This window comes from Suncus etruscus, chromosome 13 (genome assembly GCF_024139225.1).
Source record: "Suncus etruscus isolate mSunEtr1 chromosome 13, mSunEtr1.pri.cur, whole genome shotgun sequence".
NCBI lineage: Eukaryota > Metazoa > Chordata > Mammalia > Eulipotyphla > Soricidae > Suncus > Suncus etruscus.
The window spans coordinates 1,180,294-1,197,673 of record NC_064860.1 but is presented as its reverse complement, the minus strand read 5'-3'; the positions used below and the strand labels follow the sequence as shown (position 1 = coordinate 1,197,673).

Here is a 17,380-nt window from a genome sequence, read left to right as displayed (position 1 = left end):
CCCCCAAGCCAGGAGCAACTTCTGAGCGCATAGCCAGGAGTAACCCCTGAGCGTTACCGGGTGTGGCCCAAAAACCAAAAAAAAAAAAAGAAGCTCGGTGGTTCGAATCCTGGCATCCCATATGGTCCCCTGAGCCTGCCAGGAGCAATTTCTGAGCATAGAGCCAGGAGTAACTCCTGAGCGCTGCTGAGTGTGACCCAAAAACCAAAAAAAAAAAAAAAAAAAAAAAGAAAGAAAAATTTCAGCTATCCTAGTGCATGTTTCCCAGTTGCTATGATTTTTGATTGTGTGTATTATTTAGCAACTTATTCAGAAAGAAAGTTGTGGTATGTCTCAAAATTAACTTATTGGTAGTTTCAAATGTTTGGCCTAAATATGAATCTCCCTACTGCTGTGCTAAGTATGTATATATTTGAGAATTTATCTCCAGATGAAGCTGCAGGAAAAAAAGTTCATCCCCTCCACTTTTCTGCCTCTCATTTATTCAGCTCTAAACTGAACACCTTCCTCCAGAGGGAAGGGAAAAAGCAGGCTATGAGAACAGATACAAATGAGAATAATTACAAAGACCTCTATTTACCTCATAATTCCCCCTCTTTTAGTCTTAAAAAAGTAAAACATGGAGTATTGATAGAAACTGGAAAAGAAAGAAAATAATTAGCTGAAAAACAGGGGTCTCAAACTCAAATTTACCTGGGGGCCGCAGGACGCAAAGTCAGGGTGAGGCAGGGCTGCATAAGGGATTTCACCAAAAAAAAAAAAAAGTCCTCAAACGTCATTATTAACAGTTTTAATTATTTCTTCTGAACATGAATAGAACATTGAGTGAAGATCATGAACAGTTCTTTTGAACATGGCATCTTTTGCCTATTCCTTGCTGCCAGAGACTTGACAGCACTTCTTCTCACAAATCTGAACCACATTTGGCTTTAGAGAGGAAGCAGTTGAGACCCCCAGTATGGCTTGAAGATGATCATCATTAAGTCTAGATCTGTACTTTGACTTATTGAAGTTCAATGAGGAGAATAACTTTTCACACAAATATGTGCTCCCAAAATGGCACATGGTGCGCTTGAACATTTGGGAAAGCTCAGGGAAGCTGGGGGACAATTCTCTCAAAAATTGCCCATGCATGTCTGCTTTTCCACTAATCTCCCTGAACTTGGCTTTGAGATCAGAGTTGCATTGCAGGTCAGTGAGCTCCATTTGAAGCACAGGAGGGGCATCTTGCACATCAAAGGCAAAGAGGTCCACAAAAATTTGGAAAGTGGCTCTGTGCTTTTTGAAGTCTGCAAATCTGTCATCAAATTCCTTCTCTAGCTTAAAAATAGCATCAACATATTTCTCACCACTGAATGGTATGCCTGCATCCACAAGCTCCTTGCATGCTGGGAAATGTCAAAGGTTTGTCTGAGAGAGCTGGGATTTCCATAACGCAAGTTTTGTGGAGAATGGTCTCACGTTGTCATAGGCAGCACTGATAAGCTGCCCTGGGCCTTGTAACATCTTGTTTAGTACATTCAGCTTATGTGTGATGTCAACAAGAAAAGCTAAGTCCATGAGCCATTTGTGATCACTCAACTCAGAAACAGCATTCCCATCCTTCTCCATGAAGGCTTTCACTTCTTCTCTCAACTCAAAAAATCTTTTCAGGACATTTCCCCTGCTGAGCCAACGTACCTCAGTGAAATAGAGCACATCTCCATATTCTGACTCAATTTCCTCTAAAAAATCACAGAACCTCCTGTGCTTAATCCCCATAATCTGATTTGGTTGATGCATTTCACAAAAACAGGCATCACATTGTCACACGGCAGGCATTTACTGCAAAGGGCCTGCTGGCTGATAATGCAGTGAAGAGCAATGGCCTTCTCTACACCCTTCTCTTCAAGTTTTTTTGAAAAGTGCCACCAGTCCATTTTTCCTCCCTGTCATCAATGGCACTCCATCAATTATTATTCCAACAAACATCTTCCATGGCAAACCTGCATTCTCAATGGCATCACACAGATGCCGAAATATCTCATTAGTGGTGGTCTGGCCATGCATTAGAATTATTGTGAGCAGCTTCTCTGTCAAGTCAAAATTCCAATCAACACCATGAACATAAATTGTGAGCTGTGCATGTCTGTTATATCTGTGCCCTCATTAAGAGCAACTGAGTATGCATCAAAACATTTGGCTCTCTCACACAGTTGATGATAAATGTCACTTGACATGTCAGAAATGCGCTCTGCTACAGTGTTAGCAGAAAGGCTGATTTGCTAAACTGACCTTTCTTTTCCAGACAGATATTACTTGCAGCCTGTAACATGCATTTTTTTTAACAAACTCTCCTTCTGTGAATGGTTTTCCTGCCTCAGCAATCATCTCACTAACCATGTAACTAACTTTGACTGACTCAACGTTTTCTTTGGTTGCCTTCTTAAAGAAATCTTGTGGCCTCTTTAGACATGCTTTAAGACTGGCAACCTGCTTGGCTCTCTCATTTCCTTGATATTTTGCACATTCCTCAGCATGTTTAGTTGAATAATGGCGTTTCCAGTTGTATTCCTTGTGCACTGCAACTTTCTCTGAGCAAATAAGACATGTGGGGATGCCCCTGTGCTCAACAAAGAAATACTGCGTCTCCCACCTTTCCTGAATTTGTCTGTGCTCGTCATCAATCTTTCTCTTCACTGCAGGCTTTGATGAAGTCATGATGAAGGTATGACAAAATCTAATTCTGTAATAAACTTCTCTCTCTTCTCTCCCTTAGGCCTCCGATAATGCAAGGGACAGCGGGCAGGAGCAATGGAAATGACATGTGCGCTAGGCACAAAATATTCACGATTATTCGCTTACCACATATTTGCAATAAAATATCGCATTAGTAAGAAAAAAATCGCATTAAATATTTGCATACCCCGAACGAAACTGCTCAGGGTATGCGAATGTTTAATGCGATTTTTCTCTTACTAACGCGATTTTTATTGTGATTATTCGGTAAGCGAATAATCACAAATACTGTGATATTTGAAGGCTGGCTGCAGGTCACAAAATGTACAGATGGCCGCAAACTGCCCGCGGGTCGCGAGTTTGAGACCCCTGTGAGAAAAGTCGAATCAAATATAGTAGGTCTCTGTGAAAAAATAGAGAATGTAAGTTGCTGAAGACTTCACTGAATCAGTATCAGAGACTTTTGTCATCTTCTTGTCATCAAAATTAATCCAATGCTCTCTTGAAGCATTTTTACAATATGATGTACAGTGTCCAGAATAAATTTCACCATAATGGTTTGAAACTGATGATAAATTGTACTTCTCAGAATTGTCTTTTAACTTAGGTTGAACTTTGATTAATTAAAATCTTCTAAAGAAAATTCACATAGGGGGGCCGGAGAGATAGCATGGAGGTAAGGCGTTTGCCTTTCATGCAGGAGGTCATCGGTTCGAATCCCGGCGCCCCATATGGTCCCCTGTGCCTGCCAGGAGCAATTTCTGAGCCTGGAGCCAGGAATAACCCCTGAGCACTGCCAGGTGTGACCCAAAAACCAAAAAAAAAAAAAAAAAAAAAAGAAAATTCACATAAGTTTTGTAGTTTTTTAACTTGCTTACCATCAAAAGAAAACTATTTCAAATGTATTGGTGGTAATTTCCATATAAATGTTTTCTTCAACATATCCCTCTTAGAGTTGCAGAAGTTGCAATAAACTTTGTCATTATCTCTCAACTCTTTAAAAAATGCATTAAGACAATCGTGTAAAGTACATTTATCTGTAGATGTTACAGGTAGGGATAAATACATAGACCTCAGATTTTTGGTTGCAGGTGAAGCATTGAAGTATAGATTTGAACTGTCCTTGAAAAGGAGTGTAAATAACAGACTCATGAGAATGTGTTCCTGCCTGGATTGTTCATAAAATTCACTGTCCATAGGGTGATTAGCACTTCCACTCACAGATTTTGTCTAGTAACTTTAATCAAATTTTGGTATAGACCATATATGAGAAACATCAATGAAGACCTTCTGATTGTGTCCTGCAAATGGGTCATTAATTTGACAATAGCTGTTTTAAAGATTTTGGAATTAATATGTCTGTAATGTCTATTTATCATGGTTCTGATAATCTGGACAAGTTTTCCTAATTGCCTTTATGTCCCAAAGGATTTTTCCCGTTAATGTCCTTCTTATAATAGTCCTGATAAAAATACTGTGTCAAGTCTGGAATATTATGTGTTTAATTTGCCACTCCTTACAAAAGAAATAAAAAGTTTTAATAATGTAGGTGGGGCCATTATCAGTAGTAATAGAATATGGAATTCCCATAACAGAAAAACACTGTAGTAAAAGGTACAAACTGCTTTAGCTCTCTGTGAAGATATAGGTATTGCCCATATAAATTGAGAGTCTGTGTCCACAACCACATGGAGATAGGATTTTTTTGAAAAAAGAAAAAAAAAGTCTGTATAAGTAACATCCATCTGCCAAAGTTCATTATTCTGTAAATTCTAGAATTTGCTCCAGCAACATGAGCTTTTTTATTTAGAGGTGCACAAATGGTTCATTCTTCTATAATTTGCCTGGCCTGTGTCCATGGAATATGATAATTCACATGTAGGTGGCAGGCATTTGTATGAAGAGCTGTATGTTTTTAGCAGGTGTTTTAAATATAGCCATTGCCAATTGATCAGCAGTCTTATTCCCTTGAGCCATTGGTACTAGAAATCCTGAATGTGCTCTAATATGGGTAATGAACATGGGCTGAGATCATTTCTGGAGAATATACTGCAATTGTTTGAGTAAATTCTGTATTATCTGGTTATTGGCATTGAGGGAGGCTGTAATTATGCGAGGGAATATGCCCACAACATTCCCAGAATCACTTACAATGTTACATGGTCCTGTTATGTGGGAGAGCAAATAAATTAGAGTGGCTAATTCCACCTGTTGAGCTAATTTTAACCCTGAAGCCTGTAAACAGTCAGTAACAAATGAATACAAATCTTGCAAATCATTCTGATCAGATATGGCTATAAGAATTGTTATCTGTGTAATGGATGACCAGCGGCTGAGGGAACTTTACACAAACAGGGCTCAATATCTTATCCACAAAAAACTGGCACATTGTTGGGGAACTGCTTATCTCCTGAGATAGAGCCTTCCACTGATAATGGTGGCTTGGTGCGTGTGTGATTACTGTAGGAAGGAATAGAAAATGGAAAGCATTTCTTATCATCTGGTGTATTGGGATATGGTAAAAGCAGTCCTTTAAATCTATTATTATCAAGGGCCAATCTTTTGGGATAACTACAGGTGATGGTAAGCCAGTCTGCAGTTTACCCATGGGGATCATGGATAAATTCACAGCTCTAAGATCCATCAAAAGCCTTCATTTCCCCTATTTTTTCTGAATAAGAAAGACGGGCGAGTTCTACTGAGAAAAGTAAGTTTCAATAAGTCCGAATTTCAATTGTTCATCCACTAATTCCTTCAGCATCTCTAATTTATCAGCTTTTAGGGACCACTGTCCTGTCCATATAGTCATTAGATCTACATCGTATCTTTATTGGTGCTGTTTCTTTAATGGCAGTGGCCCCTAGTAAAAATTTTGAGTCTTTGAATTAGAGGATAAATCAGGATCTTCTGAAGCCAGGGGAATATGAAATTCTACTTTCCACTGCTTGTGCAAATTGTGGCCCCACAAGGGTGGAAAAAACAGGCTCACATGTGGTTTAATGATGACTCTGATTTTCTGGGCCCTTGCACACCACAACTTTTGAACTCAGCTGACAGGAGCTTAATAATCCACCTACTTACTCCAAAGAATACAGGATTTCTTGGAGAGGCCGATTTCAGGACCAGTGCTATAGAGAGATTATGGTAACATCAGCCCTGGTGTCCACCACATCGTCAAATTTTTTTTCTTGTAATTGGAATGTTATCATTGGTTTTTCATCTGATAATTTAGTGGTTAGAGCTACAAATGACTGTGGATTGCTCCAGGATCGGTGCTGCCAAAACTGCCAATTCAGTTTCTATCTGATTTTCCTGGAATGACATGTGGAAGCAGGAATAACTGCTCAATTCCCTCTCCTTTCTTAAAAGTCCAGGTTACCGGAACTGTAATCATGACAATAATCTCTCCCATAGAATCCAGATCAATTATTCCTGTAACTATGATAGTTCCTTTGATATTTAGGTTGCTCCTCCCTAAGATTAATCTGGCTATCTCTGGGGGGTATAGAACCCATAATTCCTGTTTGCAACATATAAGGACTTTGGCCCTGAGTTATAGTTAAGTCCCCTGGGCATATTATCTCCAGGGTGCCACTACCAGAGGTTGCAGGGCTGAGATCCTTTATGCTATAAAATATCCTTGAGCTGGCCTGGGAAGCATTATCATTGATGGGAGGGGTCCCTGATTTTGAGGGGCCTGGAACTGGCCCCTGTTCCAGTTTCCCTGTATAGCAGGTCTAGGCCCCAAGGGAGCAGAATTAGAAGGAATCTTTGATTTCTTTTAATGTGTCCTGGCTTTCCACATGGAAGCAGCATCTTTGTCTCTGAGGAGCTGCATTCTGACCCCTCCCTTGGTAATGAGCAAATTCACAAAATTCACAGATGAAAAACCATCTCTGGCCCAGTGGGGACCTTTTCCAAACGTGGGGCAAAGTCCAGGATTCCTGACTGTGGCTTATTTCCTCAGGGCATGTATGTAGCTTCAAAAACATTTACAGGGGTTATGGAGGTTGGGGGTTGAGATGTAACTGGCAAATTCTGACAAGCATTAAGGAAACCATTAACATATGCTTAAGGGGCAGCAAAATGGCCTTACAGGTTTCATTTGCATTATCATAAGACAAGGTGGTTTTTTCAAGAAATTTTCTCACAGCAATGTCTTTCACTTGTAATTTGAGAGCATCCTATAACCTTCCTATAAAGTTCATATATGAGAAAATTCCCTGCATATTCATTAACCAAGTCAATTTTCCACAGGCATATAACATAATGTCCTTAACAATATTCAGCACAGTCCATGGCAATGCAGCTTACTTCTGCACAGATGAAAATTCATTTTCACCCATCAACGTTTAATATGATGTCACTCCAGCTACTCAATTTGTAGTATTATCCAGGCTATAAAGCTTGGCTTTAACTCTTTCTACATACAAACATTTTCCATTGAACATGCTGAGGTTTTGTAAAGCACATATTCACTACTGTCTGAAGTCATGGAGAATCCAAGTTGCTTTTAGACACCGATACTGGAGAAGCTCCACCCAACATCGTGATACCGGGCCAAACTCTGTACAGACTTTTTTAAGATGGGTTACACTGTCAAGGGGTAGAAAGACTTGAGTCATTTACCCTAAGTAAAAGGGCTGAGACTCGGTTAACAGTACTTCTCCGGTGAAGACTTTGTGGCTCGGCTGATGGGTTTGGTGGTTTATCCTCTAATTCAGCACCAGATTGCACATTTAGCACATTATTATTAATAGATTTGGTACAGGTGGTGTGTGCTCGTGTGCTAGTGGTTGAAATAGGAGGAGAACTTTGTTTCTCTAAACCTTTGGCTTGAGCCCATGTTTGCAAAAAATAAAAAATAAAAACCTTTATTTTCTGTAATGGGAGGTGATTCATAGTTCTTATTATTTTTGTATCCATTAATGACCAGCCACTCGATATGCCCCAAAAGACAATATTCACAAATATTGAAACTCCAGAAATGATCATGAATATATACAGGATGGAAAAGGTAGTAAAGTGATTATATCATTTCATTGGCAATTCGAACCACAGTTAACCTAAAGCCAAAACTTTAAACCAGGGCCCAGAGAGATAGCACAGCGGCGTTTGTCTTGCAAGGAGCCGATCCAGGACCAAAGGTGTTTGGTTCGAATCCCGGTGTCCCATGTGGTCCCCCGTGCCTGCCAGGAGCTATTTCTGAGCAGACAGCCAGGAGTAACCTCTGAGCATCGCCCGGTGTGGCCCAAAAACAAAAACAAACAAAAAACCCCCCAAAAGGTGACATAATCCACGAAATTAGCCACATCATCATCCAAGAAGAACCGAGGGAATTTTCCAAAGAAACCTTTCACTCACAGTTGATAAGGGCTGGGATCCAGACTGTCTGAATGCCAGATGAAGTGTTTGGTTCCCTTGATGTTGAACTAGGGTTTGGTTATTCCACAGTTCCCAAAAGGGAAAGGGGAAGGGAAATCTCATACCCCCTGTCCAGTAAGGATCAGGGAAGTTGTTCCAGTTGTATTAGTCTGCAGTAGATCATCCATACAAGTAGGAGGGTAATCAGAAGCAAGAAACTCGCACTGCGGCCGGAGAGATAGCATGGAGGTAAGGCGTTTGTCTTTCATGCAGAAGGTCGGTGGTTCGAATCCCGGCATCCCATAGGGTCCCCCAAGCCTGCCAGGAGCGATTTCTGAGCTTAGAGCCAGGAGGAACCCCTGAGCGCTGCCGGGTGTGGACCCTCCTCCCCCCCAAAAAGGAAACTCGCACTGAAGCAGTTCATCAACAAGCCAGTGGCTTCTCTCAAGGAAGCTAGCTCAAAGCCTGCAGGAAAAAGCTCGCCCCCTCCACTTTCCTGCCTCCCATTTATTCAGCTCCAAACTGCATTCCTCCCCCAGGGGGAGTAGAAAAAGTAGGCCGTAACAGATACACTTGAGAACAATGACAAAGACCTTTAGTTACCTCACAACACACTAAGGACAATAGGTAAATGTGTGGACAGATGGTAGATATACTTTAAACTTAGGTCACATTATATGGGGCCTGCTGGGGATTTTACCCAGGTCGGCATTTTCCCTGGGTCTCTGCACTCCACTGGCAAGACAAGTCCCTTTTCCTATCCTACCTCTTCGGCATCTAGTCTTGCTTGTGAAGCCTTTCTCCTCCCTCCTGGATGAAGCAAAAGCTCTGCGGCAGGACAAAGGGCCCTTCATTTCCCTTGTGTCTGGGCCCAGTTCAGTTTCTGTGCCCCGGCGCAACTCTACTTGTGTTCCTCTGGTTCTGCAACTGCAAGACTTTTGTGTTCTTGCTGTTTGTTTGTTGAAGTGCAAGTCTATGCAAACTCTTCCCCTTTCTAAACCCACTTTGTTTCTTGGAGGGCACCCTCAGAACTGCTCAGGAGTCACTTGGCGCTGCTTCCCTTCTACCCTCTTCCTAAGTGGTGATGAGAGGATGAATTCCTGGATGCACTCCCGCGCACAATTGACGATGAAGTCTTTGGGGCTATTCATGGACCAGTGGGCTTTGCATTCCAAGAAAGGAAACCGAACCTTAAGCTGCTATTCACAGTACACAGACGCAGAAACAAAACAAACAGTAAACAGACGTGTGTGCGCAGAGCGGGACAGCAGAGCGTCACCAAGGAAGTGCAGCCCTGCAAGACCCCAAGCACCACCGTGGAGGCCCCAGCAACAGCAGGATCTACTCGAACGTCAGCCCCGTCGGCCGGTCCCTAGGAGGCGGCTACGCGCAGGCGCAGTGGGTAGCCGTGGGGGGGGGGGCGTGACGAGCCCGCAGTAGCCGGCCGGTTGCTAAGGAGACAGCGCGAGGGCTCCGACGTCCGCCGCGCGCGCCTCGGGTTGCTAGGAGACGAGGGCGCGCGCGTGCGCGCTGTGGCGGCCGCAAGGCATGCCGGGCCAGCAGCTGCTGCGGCTGGTCGCTAGGAGGCGGCTACGCGCAGACGCAATGGGTAGCCGTGGGAGGGGGGGCGTGACGAGCCCGCAGTAGCCGGCCGGTTGCTAAGGAGACAGCGCGGGGGCTCCGGCGTCCGCCGGGCGCGTCTCGGGTTGCTAGGAGACGAGGGCGCGCGCGTGCGCGCCGTGGCGGCCGCAGGGCATGCCGGGCCAGCGGCTGCTCCGGAGTCCGGAATCCGGGCTCGCGGCGACGGGTCGCTGGGAGCCGGCGGGCGGCCTAGACGGCGGAGCCCGGCCGCGACGCCGCCATGGAGCCCGGGAAGGTGGGTCGCGCGCCGCCGGCAGCGGCTGGCCTCGGGGTGCCCGCGAAGTGGGAGACGGTCCGGGGGAGGGACTGGGCAGGATGCACAGCCGTTCGCTGCTGCGAGCCCCGCTGACCCCAACCCCAGAGGCCCGTCCAGGTCTCCGCTGCACCCGAAGGATGCTCGCGGACAGACAGCTTCAGCTCGGGCCACTGCGAGTGGGCGGACAGTGGGCATCCCCGTAAGTCCAGGTCAGGAGACGGGCGGGCATGTCCCGCGCATCCAGGCTTGTGCCTGGGGCGAGAGTCATCAGGCAGCTGGCACATGGCGTCTCAGAAACTCTGTTTGGTGCTTTGCTTGCAGAGGAGAACCAAAGATGATACCTGGAAAGCGGATGCCCTCAGGAAGCACCTTCGGGTAAGAATCTGGTGCCGGGGAGTGGGATGTCGGGATGTGCGAGGAAGTCATGCTCGCCAGGCTCCTACGCTTAGCACCTGCAGCTTTGAGCTCTGTGGCTTCCCCCAGACAGGGGTCAGCCACGCCTCTAGAGGAGACCCCTGTCAACTTGCACCTGTGTGTACCTGTGAGTGCTTGTCCTTCTGTGCCTGCACATGTCCCCGTGTCTCTGTATGTGCCTATGTCTGCATGTGAATCTCTTCACAGATGTGTGTATATCTATCTATCTATATCTATATATATCTCTATCTATCTATCTATCTATCTATCTATGTATCTATCTATCTATCTATCTATCTACTCGTGTGTCTGTGTATCTCTGCATGTCTGTGTATGTGTGTCTTTGTGTTGTATTGAACCTGTGTCTGCGCGGGTGCCTGCGTACCCCTGTGTGGTGGTCCTGAACCTAGACTCGTGTGGGTGCCCGTGTGTGAGTCTGTGGGGCATATGTTCGTATTGGCAGTGAACTCTGTGTTCTCATCCCAGGGACTGGGACGCTGCTCCTCTCCCTTCCTTCTTCTGGCCACACTGTCTTCCAGGTTGGCTTTGCCCTTCTACGTGTTGCTCATCACATAACCCTAGCCGTGCAGCCCCTTTCTTGCTGGTTCTGACAGAGTCAGGACAGCCTGGAATGCTTGTTGGAACATGCTCTGCTTCTCTCACAGGCTGCTGCTTATCCTGAGAGTCCCAGGGACGACAAGAAACACAGAGAGAAGAAGCAATACAGGGATTCAGATCCTGATGTCCTGGAGCTCTATGACACGCCCCACGACCCAGAGTCAAGGGGCAGGACGGTCCAGAGAGATGGCCATGTGTCCTGGGAGAAAGCTGGCAGTGGCGAGCAAGACAGAGACAGAGACCGAAAGAAGTCCCGCGAGAGGAAGAAGGAGGCACGTGAGCGGGACCGGGAGAAGCGGAAGGAGAGGAGGGAGTTGGAGGCAGCTAGAGGTCGCAGCCGTGATTGGGAGCACCATGGCAGGAAGGAGGAGCTGCTACGGCAGGCCGTGCACCACAGCCTGGGCTGGCAGATGCCGGAGCACACCGAGTACAAAGGCCGCTCTGGTGAGTGCTGGGTCCAGCCCCCAGGCCTGCCTGTGATGCTGCAGTGTGTCAGCTTCGGGCTGGCCCTGAAGGCATCATTGTGCATGGGTGTTCACTGTGTCCTGTTAGGCCTGTGTCAGATCTGGGTTTCATTGGTTTTCTCTTTGGGGGAAGTGCTCGCAGGGCGTGGATGGCCCTAGTGTTGGGGCACCAGGACATCCCATATGGTCCCCGAACCTGCCAGGAGTGATTTCTGAGTGCAGAGCCAAGAGTAACCCCTGAGGACTGACAGGTATGGCCCACCCCACCCCACCCCCCCCCCCCATGCAGTTTGATAGCAAGAACTTTGCAAAGTGCTGGTTTTATTTTAAGCCGGATATAAACATTAATTACCCAGGTTTTGGGCTTTAGTGGGTTTGATTCCTGGTGTCCCATATGGTTCCCCAAGCAACCCCATGACTGATTCCTGAGCTCAGAGTCAGGAGTAAACCCTGAACATCACTGGGTGTGCCCTAAAACCAAAATAAATAAATAAATAAATTACCCAAGTTCCTAGGAATTCTTTTCTGTTTTTTTGGGAGGCACATCTGGTGGTGCTCAGGGGTTTTCCTGGCTTTGTGCTCAGAAATCACTCCTGCCAAGCTTAGGGGACCATTGTGATGCCAGGGATAGAACAGGGGTTGTCTACCAGCAAGACAAATGCCTTACCTGCTGTGCTGTCCTTCTGGCTCTAAGTTCCTAAGAATTCTAAGGTAGTGTGCAAATCTCCCAGGGGGTTTAAAGAGAGAAAGATTACTGGCTGGAGAGCCTGCAGGAGGAGGAGGCCTGTAGCTCCGGTTTGTTGGGTGAGTAGGGAGGGTGGGACTCCCCCACTTAGGGGTTTGTCATAAGGCTCCTGAATTCTCTAGTAAAAAAGGCTTGAAGTCTCTTGTCAGAGTTCTGCCTTCTTGCCTCTGACAAACTGAAAGCCCTCATGGACTCTAGGCTGGGGTGGGAGGTGACAGAGAGGGAGGGAGGGATGGGGAGAGAGAGAGAGAGGAGAGAGGAGAGAGAGAGGAGAGAGAAAGAGAGAGAAGAGAGAGAGAGAAAAGGAACAGGTAAACAAGGATAAGCAGTACAAAATGATAGAGTGAAAGAAAGAGAGAGAGAGAGAGAGAAGAAACAGATAAACAAGGAGAAGCAGTTCAAAATGATAGAGTGAAAGAAAGGTCTGTCCAAATCAGGGAGAAAAGCCGTAGCTAGGAGTAGAAACAGTTCGTTCAGATTGCTGCTCCAACTGCCTCTTCAATCTGCCACCGACTCTCCATACCAAATCCTGAGCTTCACTAAGGTGAAAGGCTTCAATAGTTTCAGCCAGCCAATAATAATTGGTTACAATCTTTCTTCAAGGGACATGATCCTTTCATTGCTGTTGCTGGATTGCTGCTGAGATAATACCTAGCGGGCCCTCTTTCCAGCCTTCCACAAGACAGTGTCCTACGTGGCTTGGGGCTCAGGACCTATGTGGAGCCGGGGCCTGACACCAGACATCCTGCTTACAGTGCAGGGACTGTTTCTCCAGCCTTCACTATTTCTATCATCAGACAAACAACAGGGCCTTCTTACATAAATTCGAGCTGCTAACCTGAGCATGAACTCTGTGCCTTGAGTGAAGCCTGGCTCCTCCCTGGGTGCTCTCACCTCACCATCTCTGCCTGCTCCCCCATCTCACAGCAACCTGGGCTATGCATGGGCAAGTTGCTGCTTCTGGTCTTTTGCACTTGGGCCATGCGAATTCCCGCAGTGGTTTTGCCCTTTCTTCCTGCCCTCACGATTTGAGGTATTGGGAATAGACTAAACTAGTATACCGTAAAGACAGGGTTGGATGTCAGAATCCAGTGTCCCAGTGTCTTGTTGCTAAGACGATGCTTTGTTTCATAGGGAGTAAAGTAAGAAGTGAAGAAGAGAGGCGAGATGGAGACTCTGAAAGAGGGGAGGAGGAGCGAGAGAGACGATACCGAGAGCGGAAGGTATGCAGGATCCCTGCAGGGAGGGCTTCTTCAACTTCCACAGACGGCCCAGCTGAGGCCTGTGGGCATGCTCCTGGCTTTCTGTATCTGGTCACTGTCTTTTCATGGACTCTCAGGTAACACTGGGTCACTTGGAAAACTTGGACTGTGGATATAAGAGGAAAAGCTAATTATGTTTCAGATTATTTCTGATGACATAGATGTATGTCCTACCCGCAAGGTGCCCTTGTCTATAGATGCATATCCTACTGGCTGGCTGTGTGTAATATGTGTGTCCTACCTGATCCCTATGTATCAAGTGCATATGCGCACATGTGTCCTACCAGGTGGCCATTTACACGTCTGTCCTGCTAGTGTGTTATGTATAAATGTGCATGTTCTCCCAGTTCTCTGTGTTCGCATGCATCCTACCAGGTTCCTATAGGTGTCCATACATGAGTGTGCCCTACCTAGTATACACATGAATACATAGCCAGGCATCTATGAGCATGTGCATTACCTGACATAGACTTACGTGTGTACAACATGATGTATAGGCTTACCTATGTTTGCAGCTAGGTATATGTAAACTATAAGAAAAGTGGCCAGACATGAGGCCAGAGTGGTGGCACAAGGGGTAAAGCGTCTGTCTTGCCCACACTAGCCTAGGACGGACTGTGGTTCGATCCCGCAGTGTCCTATATGGTCCCCCAAGCCAGGAATGATTTCCTAGCGCATAGCCAGGAATAACCCCTGAGTGTCACTGGGTATGGCCCAGCCTCCCCCAAAAGTGGCCAGACGTGACATATACATGCGTACTACTGGATCATGTATACATGTGTGTATCCTAAGCATGCATGAATATGTGTGTAGTAGCTGGTATCCACGCACACATGATGCTGCCCGGTGTATAAGAACTTGTGGAAATGAGAATGGGTTCAAGAGGTGAGAAGAGGTGTAGGAGGTGAGCAGGTATAGGAAGTTGTAAATAAGTGCAGGAGCGGAGAGGGAGAGCTGGAGATGAGAATGGGTGTGGGAGATGAGATCAGGTATGGGAGATGAAAGCCTGGTGCAGGAGGTGAGAGCAGTTGTGGGAGGTAAGAACAGTGTGAGAGGGGAGATTGAGTGCAGGAGTTGAGAATGAGTGTAGGAGGTGAGTGGGTCTAGGAAGTGAGAATGGGTGTGCAGGATATGAGTGGGTATAAGATATGAATGGGTACAGGAGGTGAGAGTGGGTTCAGGAGGCAAGAATGGATGGCAAGAGGTGAGATGGATGTGGGGTGGGGCCCAGGCAGGTATAGGGCAAGCCTGGCAGCAGAGTATGGGTAGCTTGGCAGTGCCTCTTCTTCACTCATGCCATGGCTGTGTGTGGACTGTGCTCACCTTACCCAGCTGCAGTATGGTGACAGCAAAGACAACCCCCTCAAGTACTGGCTTTACAAAGAGGAAGGTGAACGGAGACACCGGAGGCACAGAGACCATGACCGAGAGAGGCGATCCCAGGAGAAGAGCAGCACCAGAGAGAAGCGGGAGAAGCTCCCTAAGGACAAGAGGACCTCCTTCTCAGATAAGGAGGGAGAAGAGAGGCACAGGCAGGACAGGCGGCACAAGGAAGACCCCCACATGATTGGAGATAGGCACCGTCGCAGTGGGGAACGGAAGGAGCGGCTGCCCAAGGACGAGCACAGGAAGAGGGAGGCCAAGGTGCATGCCCTGTGCCACTGATCACTCAGCGTGGATCTGTGATGCTGAGGGCCCTGCTGGGGTGGGGTGGGCTGGGCTGGGCTGCCTGGTGCACCCTGCCTGGCTCTGCTCTTCCTGCAGTTCTCTCCTGGGGCTGTGCATGGATGGGGCCCTCAGGTTCCTCAGCATCAGTGAGGCAGTCCAGGTGTGGTGGTCCATGACACCACATGTGCATGAAGGCACTCTCTTGGAGCCCACAGGCCTGTGGGGAGTTGTGAGCATTGCGTTTGCTGCTCTGAAGCTGGAGGTGGTTCCTTTTATCTCTCTTTGGGGCCATGGCTAGGCAGTCTTAGTTCTCCCTGGGCCCAGTTCTCATCCTAGTTTGCACAGTTTGCTTTATTTGAAGGGCAGAGGAGAGTCGCTGATCCCTGCCTTAGAATGTTGACTGTGTCTAGCACAGCCTGGCTCCTGACATGGCCTCCATGTGAATAAAGACTCCCTCATTCAGCAGAAGCCTCTTTCTCCCTTCTGTAGCTCATGGGTTCATACACCACCCATCCTCACACCTCAGCAAGTCCCAGTTCTGGATGGGTCAGGGCCCAGTCAGGCCCATCTGTAAACTGGGGAAGTGATGTGTGTGGATCTGGCCAGGGCTTTATGGCCATCAGGTGACACACCAAAGGGGCTTGGACCTGCAGAGAGCACCCAGTGGGGTACGGCCATCCAGGGTTAAGATGGGGTGCTTGTGTTGTGACACCCAGTCTCGCTGTTCTCTTGACAGAATGGGGAGCACAGGAACCGAGGTGCGAGGCAGGATGGCAGCAGCAGCCGGTAAGGGGGTGCCACTCAGCTCAGGGCTCTCCGGAGATGCTCTGGAGGGCCACAGAACTGGGTAGCCGTTACCATGAGGGCTTGTCTGGAGACTGGCTGGGAAAGGTGGAAATCACCTACTCAGGTGATGTCGACACTCACCCTCCATGGTGTCAGTCAGCATGTGAAGCAGCACCAGAGAGGAGGGTCCATGTGTGCCTGAGTGTTTCTGTCTCTCTGTGTCTGTGCATATGTTTGTGTGCATGTGTGTATCTCTCTGTGTAAATTAACATTTGGGGCTGTCTAATTAGACGGATTTCTAGATGTACAACGGTGTCATAGATTTACATCCTTACAAGGATGTAGGGCAGACCCATCTTAAACATGTTCCTTTACTGGAGAGACTTTCTGTTCTGGATCACTGCAATGACAGAGCAGGGGTCGGGCTTCATGAGTCCATTGTGGAGACTGGCCACTCTAGGTGTCAGTTCTTTCTTTATCAACTCAGATTGCCGAGGAGAGCTGTGGCCAGTGTAAAATGCCTCATGGTTAAGTCCTCCCATAGAAGTGAATTTCCAGTCCAATCTGTTTTAATTCCAGGCACATGGAGGATCTAGGAAGGAGCAGTGGGAAAGACAAAGACAAGAGAAAGGTAAAACTCCCTTAATGAGTTTTTGTTCTTTAGAGTTTTATTTTCCACACCCCGTGGTGCTCAGGGTTTACCTCCTGACTCAGGGATTACTCCTCATGTCCTCAGACTGCCAGGATGGAACCCAGACTGGCTGCATGCAAAGCAGACACCCCATCCACTGTCCTATCACTGTTACCCAGGAAAGACTTGAGATCCAGTAAAAGTGGAACAAATGGCAGCAGCCAGAACCTAGATGGAGTGATCAGAGCCTCAGAAGTCTGAGACTCAGTGAGGAGTCTGTTAGATGATGGAACCGATGCCCAGTGCCCAGGGTTCAGCAGGGAACCCCACAGTCATGGGGGGCAAGGACCAGCGAGTCAGAATATAGACTGGAGGGGAGGTTACGGGACAGTGAGGCCTGGGGCTGCCTGAGAGCAGAGCCATGTTTGCACAGACATCAGTGTGGGCTCCATTGCACTGATGCCTCCATTTCCCCCAATGTCTCCAACACTCTGTTGTATCCTCCCTGATGCCTCCATTTCCTTTGATGCCTCCATCATCCTGATGCTCCATCTCCCTGATACCTCCATCTCTCTGATGCTCCATTGCTCTGTTATCTCCACATTCCTGATGCCTCCATCCCTTGACCCCTGTCTGTATTAACCCTGATCTCAGTCTTGGCCTCAGGTCCTGTTGCTCAGATGAAGACTCCAGGCCGCCCACTTCCCTTAGGAGCACACAGGCACAGTTGCTCTCAAAGCCTAAGTCTTGTCTGCATGTCTGTCATGACACTGAAGGTGGGGCCTGCAGGGAAGACCCCATTGCTTTCCCCTC

The 17,380-nt window shown here is 47.3% G+C and overlaps 1 protein-coding gene across 1 annotated transcript in view; it reads left to right on the top strand.

Annotated features, from left to right (window-relative positions):
• The first annotated feature begins 9,871 nt into the window (after window positions 1-9,871).
• The window catches only part of DYNC2I1 (dynein 2 intermediate chain 1), a 28,210-nt gene continuing 20,701 nt past the window's right edge, over window positions 9,872-17,380 (top strand). The window contains exons 1-7 of the mRNA XM_049785323.1: window positions 9,872-9,958; window positions 10,301-10,375; window positions 11,077-11,455; window positions 13,355-13,443; window positions 14,815-15,126; window positions 15,887-15,936; window positions 16,516-16,567. Of these exons, the coding sequence (XP_049641280.1) occupies window positions 9,944-9,958; window positions 10,301-10,375; window positions 11,077-11,455; window positions 13,355-13,443; window positions 14,815-15,126; window positions 15,887-15,936; window positions 16,516-16,567 (972 nt within the window). The 5' untranslated portion in view covers window positions 9,872-9,943. The remainder of the gene's footprint in view (window positions 9,959-10,300; window positions 10,376-11,076; window positions 11,456-13,354; window positions 13,444-14,814; window positions 15,127-15,886; window positions 15,937-16,515; window positions 16,568-17,380) is intronic.